This window comes from Amyelois transitella, chromosome 16, assembly GCF_032362555.1.
Source record: "Amyelois transitella isolate CPQ chromosome 16, ilAmyTran1.1, whole genome shotgun sequence".
Lineage (NCBI taxonomy): Eukaryota > Metazoa > Arthropoda > Insecta > Lepidoptera > Pyralidae > Amyelois > Amyelois transitella.
Window position 1 is genome coordinate 869,341 of NC_083519.1, and position 15,348 is coordinate 884,688.

Here is a 15,348-nt window from a genome sequence, read left to right on the forward strand (position 1 = left end):
CTGTATATATTTATGTATGTTAGCTTTTTGTTGTATTGTACTAAATTGCTATAAGTACATACATACATACATATGATCACGTCTATATCCCTTGCGGGGTAGACAGAGCCAACAGCCTTGAAAAGACTGAATGGCCACGTTCAGCTATTTGGCTTAATGATAGAATTGAGATTCAAATAGTGACAGGTTGCTAGCCCATCGCCAAAAAAAAAGAATCCCAAGTTTGTAAGCCTATCCCTTAGTCGCCTTTTACGACATTCATGGGAAAGAGATGGAGTGGTCCTATTCCTTTTTGTATTGGTGCAGGGGAATTCACGGCAGTTGCTATAAGTGTCACTTCTATACTTTATTTTACGCTGATAACATTACATAATAGTCTTGTGTGTTGCCAGCATTAATTTATGCACAATATGACAAATAGCTTCCCCGATAATCTCCCACAACTTGGGGATTTACGGTCTCTGGGTCGCAGCGGTAGCACGCTTCTCTGTGACACCGGAGGTCCCGGGTTCGAATCCCGGTCAGGGCATGATGAGAAAAGAACTTTTTCTGATTGGCCTGGGTCTTGGATGTTTATCTATATAAGTATTTATTATAAAATATAGTATCGTTGAGTTAGTATCTCGTAACACAAGTCTCGAACTTACTTCGAGGCTAACTCAATCTGTGTAATTTGTCCCGTATATATTTATATTTATTTTCAAGGCAAGAATGAATAGGCACTATTTGAGCTTGCCTGCACCACTTTAGGCCCCATTTAGGTTACCACCAGGCAGATAGAAGTCAAACGCACTCAAATTATTATAAAAAAAAATATTTGAATCCTATCCATTTGATATTTGTCGCGTGTAACTTATACCTATGTATTTATAGCCGTGTGGTTCCCGGCACCAATAGAAAAAAATTAGGATCACTCCATCTCCTTACTTTGGTTGCCGCAAAAGGCGACCGAGGGATAGGCTTATAAACTTGAGATTCCTCTTGTAGGCGATGGGCTAGCAACCTGTCACTTCTGAATCTCAATTCCATCATGATGCCATGCGGCCGAGCGTGGCCTTTCAGTCTTTTCGAGACTGCTCTGCATGTAGACAACCTTCTACATAAAGAAGGCCATAGCAACGGTTACCATGGTTTGTTAGTTAGGAAAAAATGTCAGCGATTATATTTTACTAGCTGTGTCTGCGACTTCGTCCGCGCGAAATAGTTATTTGGGGCATCATAGATAGAAGCCCTCAAGGATTAATTTACCCCGTTTTTTCTACATTTTTCATTATTTCTTTGTTCCTTATAGTTGCAGCGTGATGTTATACATATAGCCTAAAGTCTTCGAACCAGTAGTTCCTGAGATTAGCGCGTTCAAACAAACAAACTCTTCAGCTTTATAATATTAGTATAGATTGTCAAATATTTTTATTTAATGTCCAACAATATAGTACATTTAAACTGATTATTTTCTCTCCTTTTTTCTTCTTCTCTCTTTTGAAGTGAATAACTAACTTTGCGACTTTACTTCCTACAGACGTGACTATACCTATGTATATATGTTCCTTTGCTCAACATATTTTTAAATCTATATTTATACTACAAAGATAATTTTTATTGTATTGTATATAGCAATGAGATGGAGTGGTCCTATTCCAAAGCGCGACTATTCTTAACACACACGGCTCAAATAAATCAAGAAATAATAGATTGCGTTTTAATTCTTGGTTTCAAAGATATATTAGCTATACACACGCTACCGATGTGTTATGATTATGTGACATAACATTTGGCGCCAACTTTATAAAAACGAAGTGACGTTTTGCATAGATTCATTAGTTAGATAAACTGGATAAATAGAATTAGGATAAGTAGAATAAATTATAATGGTTTAACTTTCGTTTGCAAATATTGTGTAAAATTTTAGTTTGTTTTTTTTTAAATCACACTTACTTAACTAACGAATGGCTGCAGATGACGTAGGTCCATCTGAAACTACAGGACTTAGGAATGTCTACTCCGTAAAGGATGAAGATGTGATTAAGTACATAGTATTTACGTTTTATATAAATGCGAAAGTACTGTCTGTCTGTTAGGTTTTTACGCCTAAACCACTGAATCAATTTTGATGAAATTAGGTTCAGAAATTTTGCGAAAGAAGTGGAAGGAAGGAGGGATTAAAAGACAGGATGAAAAATTTTCAGAGAAATTTTACGGCGAACGAAGTCGTGAGCAACGGCTGTATAATAAAGCTAATTATGTTGAGGAAAGACTTAAGATAGATACAGTAGATAAATCATTTATTTGCTGCAAAGCACGCATAAGTACAAACATGATTATGAGGACATAGTTTCTGCCTTAAGGACATAGTGTCTGCCTACCCCTCCGGGAAAGAGGCGTGTTTTATGTATGTGTGTGTGTATGATTAGGACAATAAATAAGAAAAAGCATAGGACCAAAATTCAAAAATTCAAAATTTCTTTCAAAATTCAAAATCGTACTTTTCGTCTACTTCCGTACTTTAAGAACGTCAACTTCCCAGAAAGCACATGTTTGAAAATTAAAGCAACTTAGAGTAGGTTGTTTATTATAAGAAAAAAATCTTTTAGAGCGATTCAACTTGAAAAACTCCCAGATAGATAAGATTATCTCTACAATTACTTACGTATGTACGCTTTTCGCGATGGGAAATCTTTGTTCTACTTAATTTTTCTTATAGAGAATTATCTTTTAGAGATTAGAATGAAAAGAAGCATTTGGCAAAAGTGAACGCGTGGTTTCACATTGTTTAAATAAATACATAATATTGACCTCAATATATTAAGTTAAGTACCTACTGAAAATAAATCTTTTATACATACATACACACATGTGGTCACGTCTATAGACAGAGCCAACAGTCTTGAAAAGACTGAATGGCCACGTTCAGCTATTTGGCTTAATGATAGAATTGAGATAGATATGGGCTAGCAACCTGTCAGTATTTCAAACTCAATTAAATCATTAAGCCAAACAGCTGAACGTGGCCTGTCAGTCTTTTCAATACTGTTGGCTCTGTCCACCCTGCAAGGGATATAGTCGTGATTATATGTATGTATCATTATTGTTCATTAGTGAACCATGTAGAATTAAATAAATAAGTAACTTATAATTTTTATTTTTGTCTCGCGTTGCATAATTACCGACCTTTTAAAAATATGTTCTGAATTAAAATGTTAGATTAGCGTTAGCCACTTATGAATGATAATTTGAAACGCATTAAGATAAGTAATAAGTAGTAGTTTATCGTTTTTTACAAGAATGCATACATATATGCATCACGATTTTAACTCTTTCATAAAACAAATATGTCCGATTCTATATAAGAAAACTAACTTAAATTTTTCTCAAACCGAATCGGTAGCCATCTTTGATTTCATTTAAGAAGCCATCGTGTTAATTGTCTCCAAACATACGTTATGTAAATTGTGAATGACTGAGTATGTCTGACTTGATCAATATTTGTAGTCAGTAGTCATTGTTCTAAGGCTCACCGCACATGAAGGTTGAGCGGAAAAAAAGGCAACCCCCGTTAGTTTTTATCATTCATTTATTCATTCATATGATCACGTCTATATCCCTTGCGGGGTAGACAGAGCCAACAGCCTTGAAAGACTGCAGCTGATGGACTTAATGATAGAATTAAGATTCAAATAGTGACAAGTTGCTAGCCAATCGCCCAAAAGAAGAATCCCAAGTTAATAAGCCTATCCCTTAGTCGCGTTTTACGATATCCGTGGAAAAGAGATAGAGTGGTTCTATCCTTTTTTACTTTGGTGCTGGGAACCACACGGCTCAACAAACAAATGAATAAAATGTATATTAATTAATATGGATTGAAGTTACTACAGTTTCCAAAACGAACCTATAGAAGAAACGGCGATACAAACTACACTGTAGAATACAGTACTTTTCATATTCTCAGAAAGGCCAGTGTATTTAGTGTGCGGCGAGCCTTACTTTTAAAAAAGGAAAAACCAAATGTCATTCATGTGACTATTATTTAACTACTTTAAGAAAATTTTCTCATATATAATGTTTTTCGTGTTATTCGTTTTTTGTGACTAATACCATTAGTAACTTATATATATTCCTAATAGGAAATTCAACGAAAAATTTAATCAATTATTTATTACCACATAGCAATGAAATTTGTGAAAATGTCTTTTAATAATATTTCTAGACATAAGCTGTTTATTAGTGAAATATATTTATACAACCATCGCAACTCTGTACATTTAATTATGTTTTTGATTCTACTTAGTGGTTAAAATAGATCGCTTTGCTTAAAAAACTAAGTTACTTCGTTTTTGATTCTCTATCTAGTACCTACGTAATATTAAAATATTTAAACATATAATAACTATGTGTCGTGCGGTTCCCAGCACCAATAGAAAAAAGAATAGGACCACTCCTACTCTTTCCTATAGATGTCTTAGAAGGCGACTAAGGGATAGTCTTATAAACTTGATATTCTACTTTTAGGCGACGGCCTAGCTACCTATCACTTTATATGAATCTCAATTCTATCAGTAAGCCAAACAGATGAACGTGGCCTATCAGTATTTTCAAGACTGTTGGTTCTGTTTACCCCGCAAGAGATATAGACGTGATTATATGTATGTATAATAATTAAAAAGACAACTTTCAAAGTTAGAAATCAGCAAAAATAACAATATTTGCATTGCACCAACATTTTAAAAGGAATATGAAATTAAAAATTAATTATTCATATCAAATTCGTGTTATGGAACGTCGCATTTGGTAGCGCGTGTGTTGAATAGGCATTTCTAAGAGTGACCGCCAATCAAGGTCGGGTTTTGTAAGAACTGATTTGCATTGAATTGCGTCCACCATATCGAAAATACCGTTAAATTATCAATGTAGTATTCAAATAATGTCGTGTTTTTGTAGTAAGACTTTGACACTGTTTTGTGAATGTTAATTCGACTGAGTTTAGGAAGATTAGATGTACGCTTTCGTTTATTTGTGAAAGTGGAATAATCTGTTGTACAATTGTAAGGTTTTGTGGCTACGTTCAAAATGGTTGTGTTTTGCTATTAAGTGATTTCAGGACACAAAAAATATGGAATTTGATCACCCAGGTTACCAAAGTGTGACTAAAACGTGTTTATGTATTGATATCGTAATAGGCGACTAAGGGAATAGGTAAACATTCATTTAGTGCAATATTCCACGCCACTCATGGTGTGGGCTGCTTCACGCCCTTGAAGATTGTAAAATCCAATCAAGGGTTAGGCGACTAAGGGATAGGCTTACAAACTTGGGATTCTTTTTTAGGCGATGGGTTAGCAACCTGAACATGACATACCAGCTGAACGTGGTCTTTTAGTCTTTGCACGACTATTGACTCTGTCTACCCCGTTAGGGATAAAGACGTGTTTGTACGTATGTTTGTAAGATTTCCTTTTCTTTGCAATCATGCGATCTAATCTCATTTTTTGCAATTTCATTATGTTGTATGAAGCTCATTCGTGAAATTATGGTTTCAGGCGGTCTATAAAATAATGAATTATCTTCCATTATTTAATAGTCTAAGATACCCGTAAGCTATAGGCCAGTGGAAAGCTAAGTTTTTTGGAAAGTTTTTATAAAAAAGTAATGCGAGAAGCAAAGTTTTTGATCAGTATGTTGGTTTTTTTTTATTTAAACTTTATGCACGTAAAATGTAGAACAGGAGGACTTAATGCCACAAGGCATTCTCTCTCAGAAGAACCTTTTGACCGATAGGTTGATAGGATACTTAGGATTATGCCGGCACCAAAAGCAAAAGAATAGGACAACTCCATCTCTTTCCCATGGATGTCGTAAATAGCGACTAAAGGATAGGTTTATAGGTTCCTTGGGATTCTTCTTTTAGGCGTTGGGCTAACGACCTGTCACTATTTAGACAGAGCCAACCGTCTTGAAAAGACTGAATGGCCAAGTACAGGTATTTGGCTTAATGATAGAATTGAGATTCAAAAAGTGACAGGTTGCTAGCCCATCGCCTAAAAAAATATCCCAAGTTTATTAGCCTATACCTTAGTTGCCTTTCACGACATCCATGGGAAAGAAATTGAGTGGTCCTATTTTTTTTCTATTGGTGCCGGGAACCACACGGCAAAATTCTACATGACATATATTTCAATTTATATGTATAATTTCAACCCTTTCAAATTCAGAACTCCGGGAACCACACGGCACGCTATGCATTTTTTATTTCTATATCTATTTTGCTAACGACATAGAGCACTTGCAGTTAGAATTAACCTTACATAAATTTACTCAAGTGTCCATAATAAATCAAGCTGCGAAGGTTTCGTAATGGTCGATTACAGATGGAGTGTGAATCTAGTGTTTACGTGGGCCAAGTGAGAGGTCGCCTTGGTTCGTGAACTGAATTAACTCTATTTTGTAGATTATAATGCAAGGTCTAGATTCTATGTACATACATATAATAACGTCCTTATTCCTTACGGGGTAGACATAACCAACAATCTCGAAAAGACTGGAACGCCACGTTCAGCTGTTTGGCTTAATGATAGAATTGTGATTCAAATAGTGACAGGTTGCTAGCCCATCGCCTAAAAGAAGAATCCTGAGTTAATAGCAATCCAAGCCAATAAAAAAACTGTTTTTCATTATGCCCTGACCGAGATTAGAACTATTCTGTCACAGACAAGCGTACAACCGCTGCGCCAGAGGCCGTCAAAATATGCTGTCCGTCGCAAATGTATATGTACAGTATTAACAAGAAGATATAGCTTCTGCCTACCCCTCCGGGTAAGAGGCGTTATCATTATAATATTAGAAAAAACACACATTCATTGCCGATTCATATACGTTATTAAAATCGACAGTATAAAGTCATGTGGCTATCTGCAATGTTCAAACGTGATTAATAACTTCCAAGTTTTGACAGAAAAAGTGAAGGGCTATTGGCGTTCAAATTGTTTTCACCGTGCTGTTGTAACCCACATGACGTAAAGGTTGGTGCTAAAATTGCAAGTTAACACTATTTGAAACAATATTGGAGCGGAGGCACTAACTGGAAGTGTCAATATGTTTCAGGAATCCGTACCATAGTCAGGTACTCATGTTTCAAGGCTCTCACTCCAACTCTGTGATAAACTAGAGAGATAGAAAGAAAGAAAAGATTAGATAGAAGATTTAAATTCGTGAGATTATTTCACTTGTTGCAGGGCGTGACCATCGTACTAATTTGAGGTGAAATGAAATTGACCTATTGATAAATTCATTTAACACGTCTTTATCCTTTACGGGGCAAAACTTATTAAAGTAAGTACATAAGTTAAGCTTTTTAGGACTTTAGCTTGGGTAAAAGAAATACTGAAAATGAGAACTTTTTCTTAATCTAAGTTTGCAGTGTGCTTTTTCATATATGACCTAGCTTCTCACGGATTTCATCGTGGTAAATATTTGAAAACTCGAGTTAACCTATCAAACACATAGCGAAAATTAAGTATTTTTTTTTACATAGTATTCATTAATTACATATCTATCTAAATAATTTGTTTAATCAAAGTTTCACGAATGCGATTAAAAATATACCTACGGAACGAATAACACGAGAAATCATAAATTGTTGCATGCAAATGAGATCCAATATATTACATTTGGATGGTTCGTGATCGCCACTTCTATTTGTAAATGACTGACAGCTATTATTTTCTGCGGTGTAAATTAAAAGCTTACAGCGATTAAATTATAGGCGATAAACACAGCGAACAACCTCGTGGGCAATTGCCATGACTAGTTGAGATAATATTACATACACATACGGTCTCGTCTATATCTCTTGTGGGGTAGACAGAGCGAACATTCTTGTAATGATTGATCGGCCACGTTCAGCTATTTGGCTTAACGATAGAATTCAAATAGTGACAGGTTGCTAGCCCATCACCTAAAAAAGAATGCCAAGTTTGTTTGTGTTATTCTATTTTAAGAAAAGTTTTCTATGATTTAAAAACTATGAAAAAAAAACTATATTTTCCAGCCTTCCAGTCACAAGAAATATTGTCACTTATTTTTATTTATGTGTACGTACGTGTGTATGTACTATAACATACGATAGGTATAATAACTATTTTTAAACATTTAATATTATGTTATTAGTTACGCCGTGTGATTCCTGGCTCCAGTACAAAAAAGAATAGGACCACTCCAACTCATTTCCCAGGGATGTCGTAAGAGGCGACTAAGGGATAGGCTTATAAACTTGCGATTCTTATTATAGGCGATGGGCTAGCAACAAACCAAACAATTAATCGTCGTTTAGTAGGACACTACAGATAAGTTTTCTATTACACTTGTTTACACTAACTAAATTAATAATTAACGTACCTATGTCAAAAACGCTTATATCTTACACCAAGCACCAAAACTCATCGCCGAATTGTGATATATGATGCCCGACCTTCCATTACTCTCAACCTTTCATTTTTATGTAAGGTTACTCGGCCGCACAAATTTAAGTATTACAAAGATTTTGGACATACAAGCTGTGTCTATGGTGTGGGATTTCTTCATCAAGATGGGATTATTTAGATAGCGCTGGTGGACGAATGATTAAGGTGCCTAAATAAAAAATAATTATAAAGAACTTTTAAAACAAGCTTTTATTTAAGTGCCCTAAAAAGATCAAATTAAATTTAAATCACATTAACCACATTCATTTATGATTTTACAGAATTGAAATTATAATAAAAGCTTGTCGCGATTGTTACCGCTGAGGAGATACTCTCGTAAGGAGCCGATCCTCGAAGCAGCATCAGGTCACGTTTATGATTAACATGCATCGTCATCGGTTCTGGATCAGCATGCAAAATTTCAGCTCAATCGGATACCGGGAAGTGGGTCAAATTAAACTTGAAAGATTTGTTAACATACAAGTCAAACTAGATAAAAGCTTTTAAAAAAAAGGGCAATCGTGCGTATTGCCCTTTTTTTAAAAGCTTTTATTTAGTTCCCAAAGCTTGACATGCGCGACGCTGATTTATTTACATACTAGAGGCCGCCCGCGACTACATCCGCGTAGAACGTTTATCATAACATAACAATCAATCCCGCGGGAACTCCGGGATATATGGTAGCCTATATGTTATTCTGGGTCTTCAGCTACCTATACACCAAATTTCATCGTAATCGGTTCAGTAGTTTTTGCGTGAAAGAGTAACAAACATCCATACTGACATCCTGACATACTCACAAACTTTCACATTTATAATATTAGTAGGATTCGCAAAAAACTATTGCTGTTTCGCTTTTTAGTACGCCGTTAAACGAGACAGCGATTGTTTTTGAATTAAAATGGCGTCGTGCGTGCCATGGCACTGGGGTAGGTATTAATTATTTCCATCCAGAATTTCATTTAAGTCGGTTCAATACTTTATGTGTGAAATTGTAACATTCGCATATATTTACTAGCTGTGCCCGCGACTTCGTCCGCGTGGAATAGTTATTTTGGGCATCATTGAAGCCCTCAAGGATGAATAATTTTCCCCGTTTTTTCACATATTCCATTATTTCTTTGCTCCTTATAGTTGCAGCGTGATGTTATATAGCTAAAGCCCTTCTCGATAAATGGTCTATTCAACACAAAAATATTTTTTCAATTCGAACCAGTAGTTTGAGATTACAGTAGACTGAGATAAGCGCGTTCAAACAAACAAACTCTTCAGATATATATAGATGATAGATAGATAGTATGGACTATTCTTCATATTTTTTAATGTAGACGACGTGCATTCGTCCATGATTTAGATTTAAGAGTAGAGAGTCTATATTTGTAAATTGACGTCCCGTGAAATTGCTGTAGTGTAGTTTGTTCCGCCGCTTCTTCTACACATGCGCTTTGGAAGCGGTAGTAAATATAATTATATTTAAGTGAGGTGACGTCAATAAGTGATACCTTGTAGGTATCCAATTTTGAAAATCATAAATCTATTCTATGTATTCTTGCTTTAATGAGATTGTTGCTGTTTCTTGTGCAAATTGCATTCATTATTATGCATTTCCTTATGTCAAAAGATAATGTAGGTAGCTGAACGTGAGAAACTTGTCTCATTTATTCACAGTAATGACTACCAAACGACTGACGAGGTGACTTACGAATGACTTAGCGTATCTACATTCTGAATTCTGAAACACAGTGACAACTGAGGTTCCGCATTCTGTTATAAACATACATACATACATATGGTTACGTCTATATCCCTTGCGGGTTAGACAGAGCCAACAGTCTTGAAAAGACTGAATGACCACGTTCAGCTATTTGGCTTAATGATACAATTGAGATTCAAATAGGTTGCTAGCCCATTGCCTAAAAAAGAATCCCAAGTTTGTAAGCCTATCCCTTAGTCGCCTTTTACGACATCCATGGGATAGAGATGGAGTGGTCCTAGACATAGCTTCGGTGTCATAGACAAACACACTACCGCTGCGCCAAAGATGCCGTAATTATGGAAGTTATATGGATAAAACGCTATAAAATAGTGATGCACAGTAGGTCGATAGATATAATTATTAGTTACAGCAATGATGCCACAACCTTTGAGTTTGCGGCGTACTTTCCAATGACCCGCGAATCGCGGACTAGTGATGGGAAATGTCGATAAATTTAATATTTTTTGTAACTGTACATTTCTGTGCAATAAAGATATTACTTACAAACAAATAAGTAACATAAAGTTTAAAGTAAATTTGGAGTGACAGATATAAATCACAAGAAAATTGAGTTGAGTTTATAATTTTTTAAGAATTTTCATATCATTAGAAGAATTATCGTATCATTCACTGCATAATCAACACATTAATTTCAGATATTTTTTGTTTTTGTTGAATGATATTGGCAGCCAAATGTATAAAAGTTTGAGGAAAATTTTCACGACGTCTTAAATGTAATTATTTCCATGATATCTTAAGCGAATGCCTAGTCTAAGTAAGGTAAGTAACAAATAAATGACCACCTAGTAAATGCATTACAAAAAGAAGAACCGCAATTCACGATAAATTTTATCGCGGAAAAAACGGAATACGATTGTGTCTGCCAAACCTTGCATTATTTTTATCGATAACGATTATTTTCTGCTTTTCCCATCCTTGGTTACACTTGGCAACAGTGCGATTACCATTATGGCATTCTAAGTAACATTCACATTATATAAGAAGAATTATCACGCTGATGGCTTTTCTTTGTATTTTAGTTTTTATAAAAGTTTTTAGTCAGCAAGGAAACGTAGCAAGATTTTATTCGTCTTAATTTTTAGGATCCCCTTGTCAATGAACCTTATTGACCAAGTAACTAATGAGATTAAGATTATTTTGATATTTAACTTTAATTAATATATTTATACTTCATTGCACTATTTACAAATGAATAGCACAAATAGCGGACTTAATGCTAGAAGTATTATTTACCAGTCAACAATTTATTGTTGAGTAGTGTTGTGAAGAAAATAGAAATGCGATGCGAGGTCCAGAGAAAACATACTTTCTAGAAACCGCAGCATCCTTTTAGCGTTTGTGACGTAAGATAAGAGCGTAGAATTTAAAATACTTAGTACAATAAAGCAATCGGAATAATACAGGACAAACATACATACATATAATCACGTCTATATCCCATGCGGAGGAGACAGAGCCAACAGTCGTTCAGATGTCTGTCTTAATGATAGAATTGAGATTCATATAGTAACAGTTTCCTAGGCCGTCGCCTAAAAGAAGAATCCCAAGTTTATAGGCCTATCCCTTAGTCGCCTTTCACGACATCCACGGGAAAGAGATGGAGTGGTCCTACTCTTTTTTCTATTCGTGCCGGGAACCACACGGCACAATAATAACGGCCATATATTTCGATTTATAGATGTCAACCTACCTACTCAGAAGAAATTCAGAACTCCGAACAGAGTAACTTGATTTATTGCGATTTAGTGGCAAAGAAAAAACAAAGTGTGTGCCACACAGATATAAAAATATTTGAAGCAGATGTAACATTTCCTTATATTTATTAGTCCGGGAGTGCCATTGCAGAATAAGCCCTCAAAACTAATGAAGATTGTAAGCACTTTTGTCCCTTAGTTTAGAAAGACGGAATTAATATTCTTCTGTGTCGGAAGGAGGTATGAATGTGATAGAAAAGAATTCCATTTTCTGTGATCATTATTTATTAAAGCCAAAAAGTACCTTTTTTTTATAACGGTCAATGTCATGACATTGGCCGTAAAATTAAATCCAAAAAGAAAGAAGTCAAGCAAACAGGTTTTACCGTATACAGGTTGTTTGCAGGTATAAACAATTTTTTCTCTCTCTGTAATCTGCTGATTATTAACGAAGTCGCGGGCAACAAGGTCGTCATTTTCTGAGATTCCTTTTAAAGACGCCAAACATAAATTCTTCTTTGGGTTCAGTAGTCGCGTGCATTTTCCATAACCTTTTGTATATTTTTTTACCAAACTTTTACTTTTTCCTAAGCTTTCTTCTATTATCTAATTCCTTTCTCTTCCCAATCTTCAAGTCCAGTTATATTTAAAAGCCTTTTCGATTCCTTCCAAAGATTTCTGGTTAGTTCTTCGTCCTCAGCAAACCAACTACTGTAATATTTTTCACAATATCTATAATGTTTCCCACTAAAATTTGCTACTTTTGGATCTACAGCCAAATACACAGGCAGAGTTGCTACTCTTTCTAATGGTAACCCAAAAATTTCCAATCCTTTATGTAAAATATCTTTTAAAACTCCATTGTCTAGATGTCTGAAGAATTTCGATTTGCCTAAACCTGGATCCATGCTGAACACCTCAACACCACTACCGTTTATTCTTTTATTCATTTCAACTGTAAATAAAATTTCTGCCAGTTTAGCGTTGCAGTAGTAGCCAAAGTTTGAGTATTTTCCCACATCGTTCATATGATCCAGATCTATGTGACCTAAAATGAGTGCTAGAGATGATACATTTACTATTCTACTCGGTGCAGATGCACTTAATAACGGGAATAACAGATAAGTAAGCAGAAATGTTCCGAAGTAGTTGACTTGCATCATTAGGTGTAGATTGTCCTGTGTTTGCATGTCTTGTAGTCCGATTGCACCAATGTTATTTATTAAGATATCTAATTTAGGCTCTGTGGCTATCGTTTCTTTGACAAAGTCTCTTACGGTTTCCAATCTGTAAATTAAATTAAATTTCTAATTTAAAATTGCTTACGCTTCTCATACTAACTCCATATAAGCATTATGTTTTTAGCGTTTACGGGCTTGATAGAACCAACAGTTAAGAATAAAAGGCCACGTTTAGTAGGATGTTGTACTTTATAAATTATAATTTTTATGCTAATCAATAAAATATAATAAATGTAAAATATGATGCGCTTGTAAACGCTAATTTAATCGAAAATACTTGGTTATTTTTGATGAAACTTCATAATATGTTTATAGCAAAATAAAATAATGAAGTATGTCAAGGGAAACTCGACTGGGCGATCAAGCTGTACCTACATAACCTTCTAGTCTTTTCAAAACAATTGGCCATGTCTACCCCGTGCGTAAAGGAAAAAGACATGATATATTCATATATTAAGAGCTACCTATAAGATAATACAAAATAACCTTATGTAAAAGGCGACAAAGGCTTATAAAATTGGGATTCTTCTTTTAGGCAACAGACTAGCTACCTGTCACTATTTGAATCTCAATTCTATCATTAAGCCAAACAGCTAAACGTGGTCTATCAGTCTTTTTAAGACTCTGTCTCTCTTTTAGCTCTGTCAACCCGCAAGGGATATGGACATGATTATATGTAAGTATGTATGAATAACCTTACCTTCCAAAATCCATCTTCCTAGACACAATATTATCATTTCCCGACGATTGTTTTATGTTCTTCTCAGCATCCTCCAGCCTTTTGGTGTCTCTACCAGTTATAATCACTCTGGCACCCCGTCTAGCCAAATTCTTGGCTACTTCCAGCCCAGTACCTGAAGTAGCTCCGGTCACAATGGCAACTTTGCCGTTCAATTGGACGTCTGTCTCACATTTGTAGAAGTCATCACGGATCACCATTGTTTTGGGGTTTTGTTAAATTAGTGATTAATTTTCCAATAGTAAGTTAGTTTTATTCCTCAGGTAGATTCTTGTGCCTCAGTATTTTTTTGTACCTCAGATCATATTGATCATATATTTGGAATTGAAATAAAAGAAATGTCCTATTGAATTTGTAGAATTTTTAAATTAACAATCCTTCTAGTTTATTTATGAACACTATTGCTTTGTTATGTTAAATAAAATCACTGTAGGTATATAATTCTAAGAAGATTACGTCCATTCTTGGCGGTAAATTTGTAATAACTAAAATAAAAATTGAAACATGATATGATGGCCTCGAAATGTCTTCGAGGTAAACCAGGTGCCTTGATCTGTGTCAAGAATTATTTGTTTTATACTTCGTAATCTTTTCGAGACTGTTGACTCTGTCTACCCCGCAAGGGATATAGACGTGACTATATGTATGTATACATATATGTGGTTACATTAATAAAATCGCGCTTCTTACCCGGAGGATCTATGTATATCTTCTCTCTCCAGTGGCCAATTTGTTTGGGCGAAGTACCAGCAAGGGTGGATAGGTGTTCGTTTTGAGGAGCGTTTCGTTCTGTTCTTTAAAGGGATTCTTTCCTTAAAGTTCCTTCCCCACGTTCAGCTGTATGTTTTATACGATTGCATAAAAAAGTTATATGTTATGTTCTAACTTTTTTTTTTGTAGGTACGACATTTTGCCAAATTACAGAGCACAATAATTTAATTTTAATGTACCATCATTATACGTCTGCATTCACAAATAAATATATTTATTTTGATTTGATTTACCCGGGTTTTGGCATCAGGGAATTCACAGGGATCCATCATTATTGGTTGCTTACTTATCGTTAAAACTCTCTCTCTCTCAACTTTGCGCATTCCCAGTTGCACCCTCCATCATAACGCTTCGGAGCCTGGAATCCGCTTTAATACCTTTTTCATCAGTTTTCAGACCATTGGCACGCCTTGTTTAAACTGTGACAGTTTCGAGATATTCGTTGCAATGTTTCAATTGTATGTTGAAAGATATAGCTCTCAGATAGGTATATAGGTATATAACATACAAAAAGGACGACCAGAAAGTCCCTGATTTGATTACGGTACGTTCGTCGAGGCGTTCAACGTTCCGACTCACTCTCTCTTGGTATATTTGTATGTCAATGTAATACATAAAAAAAATTATTGTTTAAAAAAAACATAGTCAAATCAAAGTTGCAATCTCGTTCTAA

General features: G+C 35.1%; 1 protein-coding gene across 1 annotated transcript; it reads right to left on the reverse strand.

The window, feature by feature from the left end:
- Positions 1–12,249: 12,249 nt before the first annotated feature.
- Positions 12,250–14,362, reverse strand: LOC106136111 (retinol dehydrogenase 13-like). The gene is made up of 2 exons (XM_060948489.1): positions 13,866–14,362; positions 12,250–13,211 (listed from the first exon to the last, which is right to left on the reverse strand). The coding sequence occupies exons 1-2, from the start codon at positions 14,102–14,104 to the stop codon at positions 12,527–12,529; spliced, it is 924 nt and encodes a 307-aa protein (XP_060804472.1). The 5' UTR covers positions 14,105–14,362; the 3' UTR covers positions 12,250–12,526.
- Positions 14,363–15,348: the final 986 nt, after the last annotated feature.

Excerpts from the sequence above, each read along its gene's own strand:
- LOC106136111 (XM_060948489.1), bottom strand. The coding sequence starts at position 14,104 with ATGGTGATCCGTGATGACTTCTACAAATGTGAGACAGACGTCCAATTG. Across the intron at positions 13,212-13,865 it reads AGGAAGATGGATTTTGGAAG|ATTGGAAACCGTAAGAGACT; the intron begins GTAAGGTTATTC and ends TTTAATTTACAG.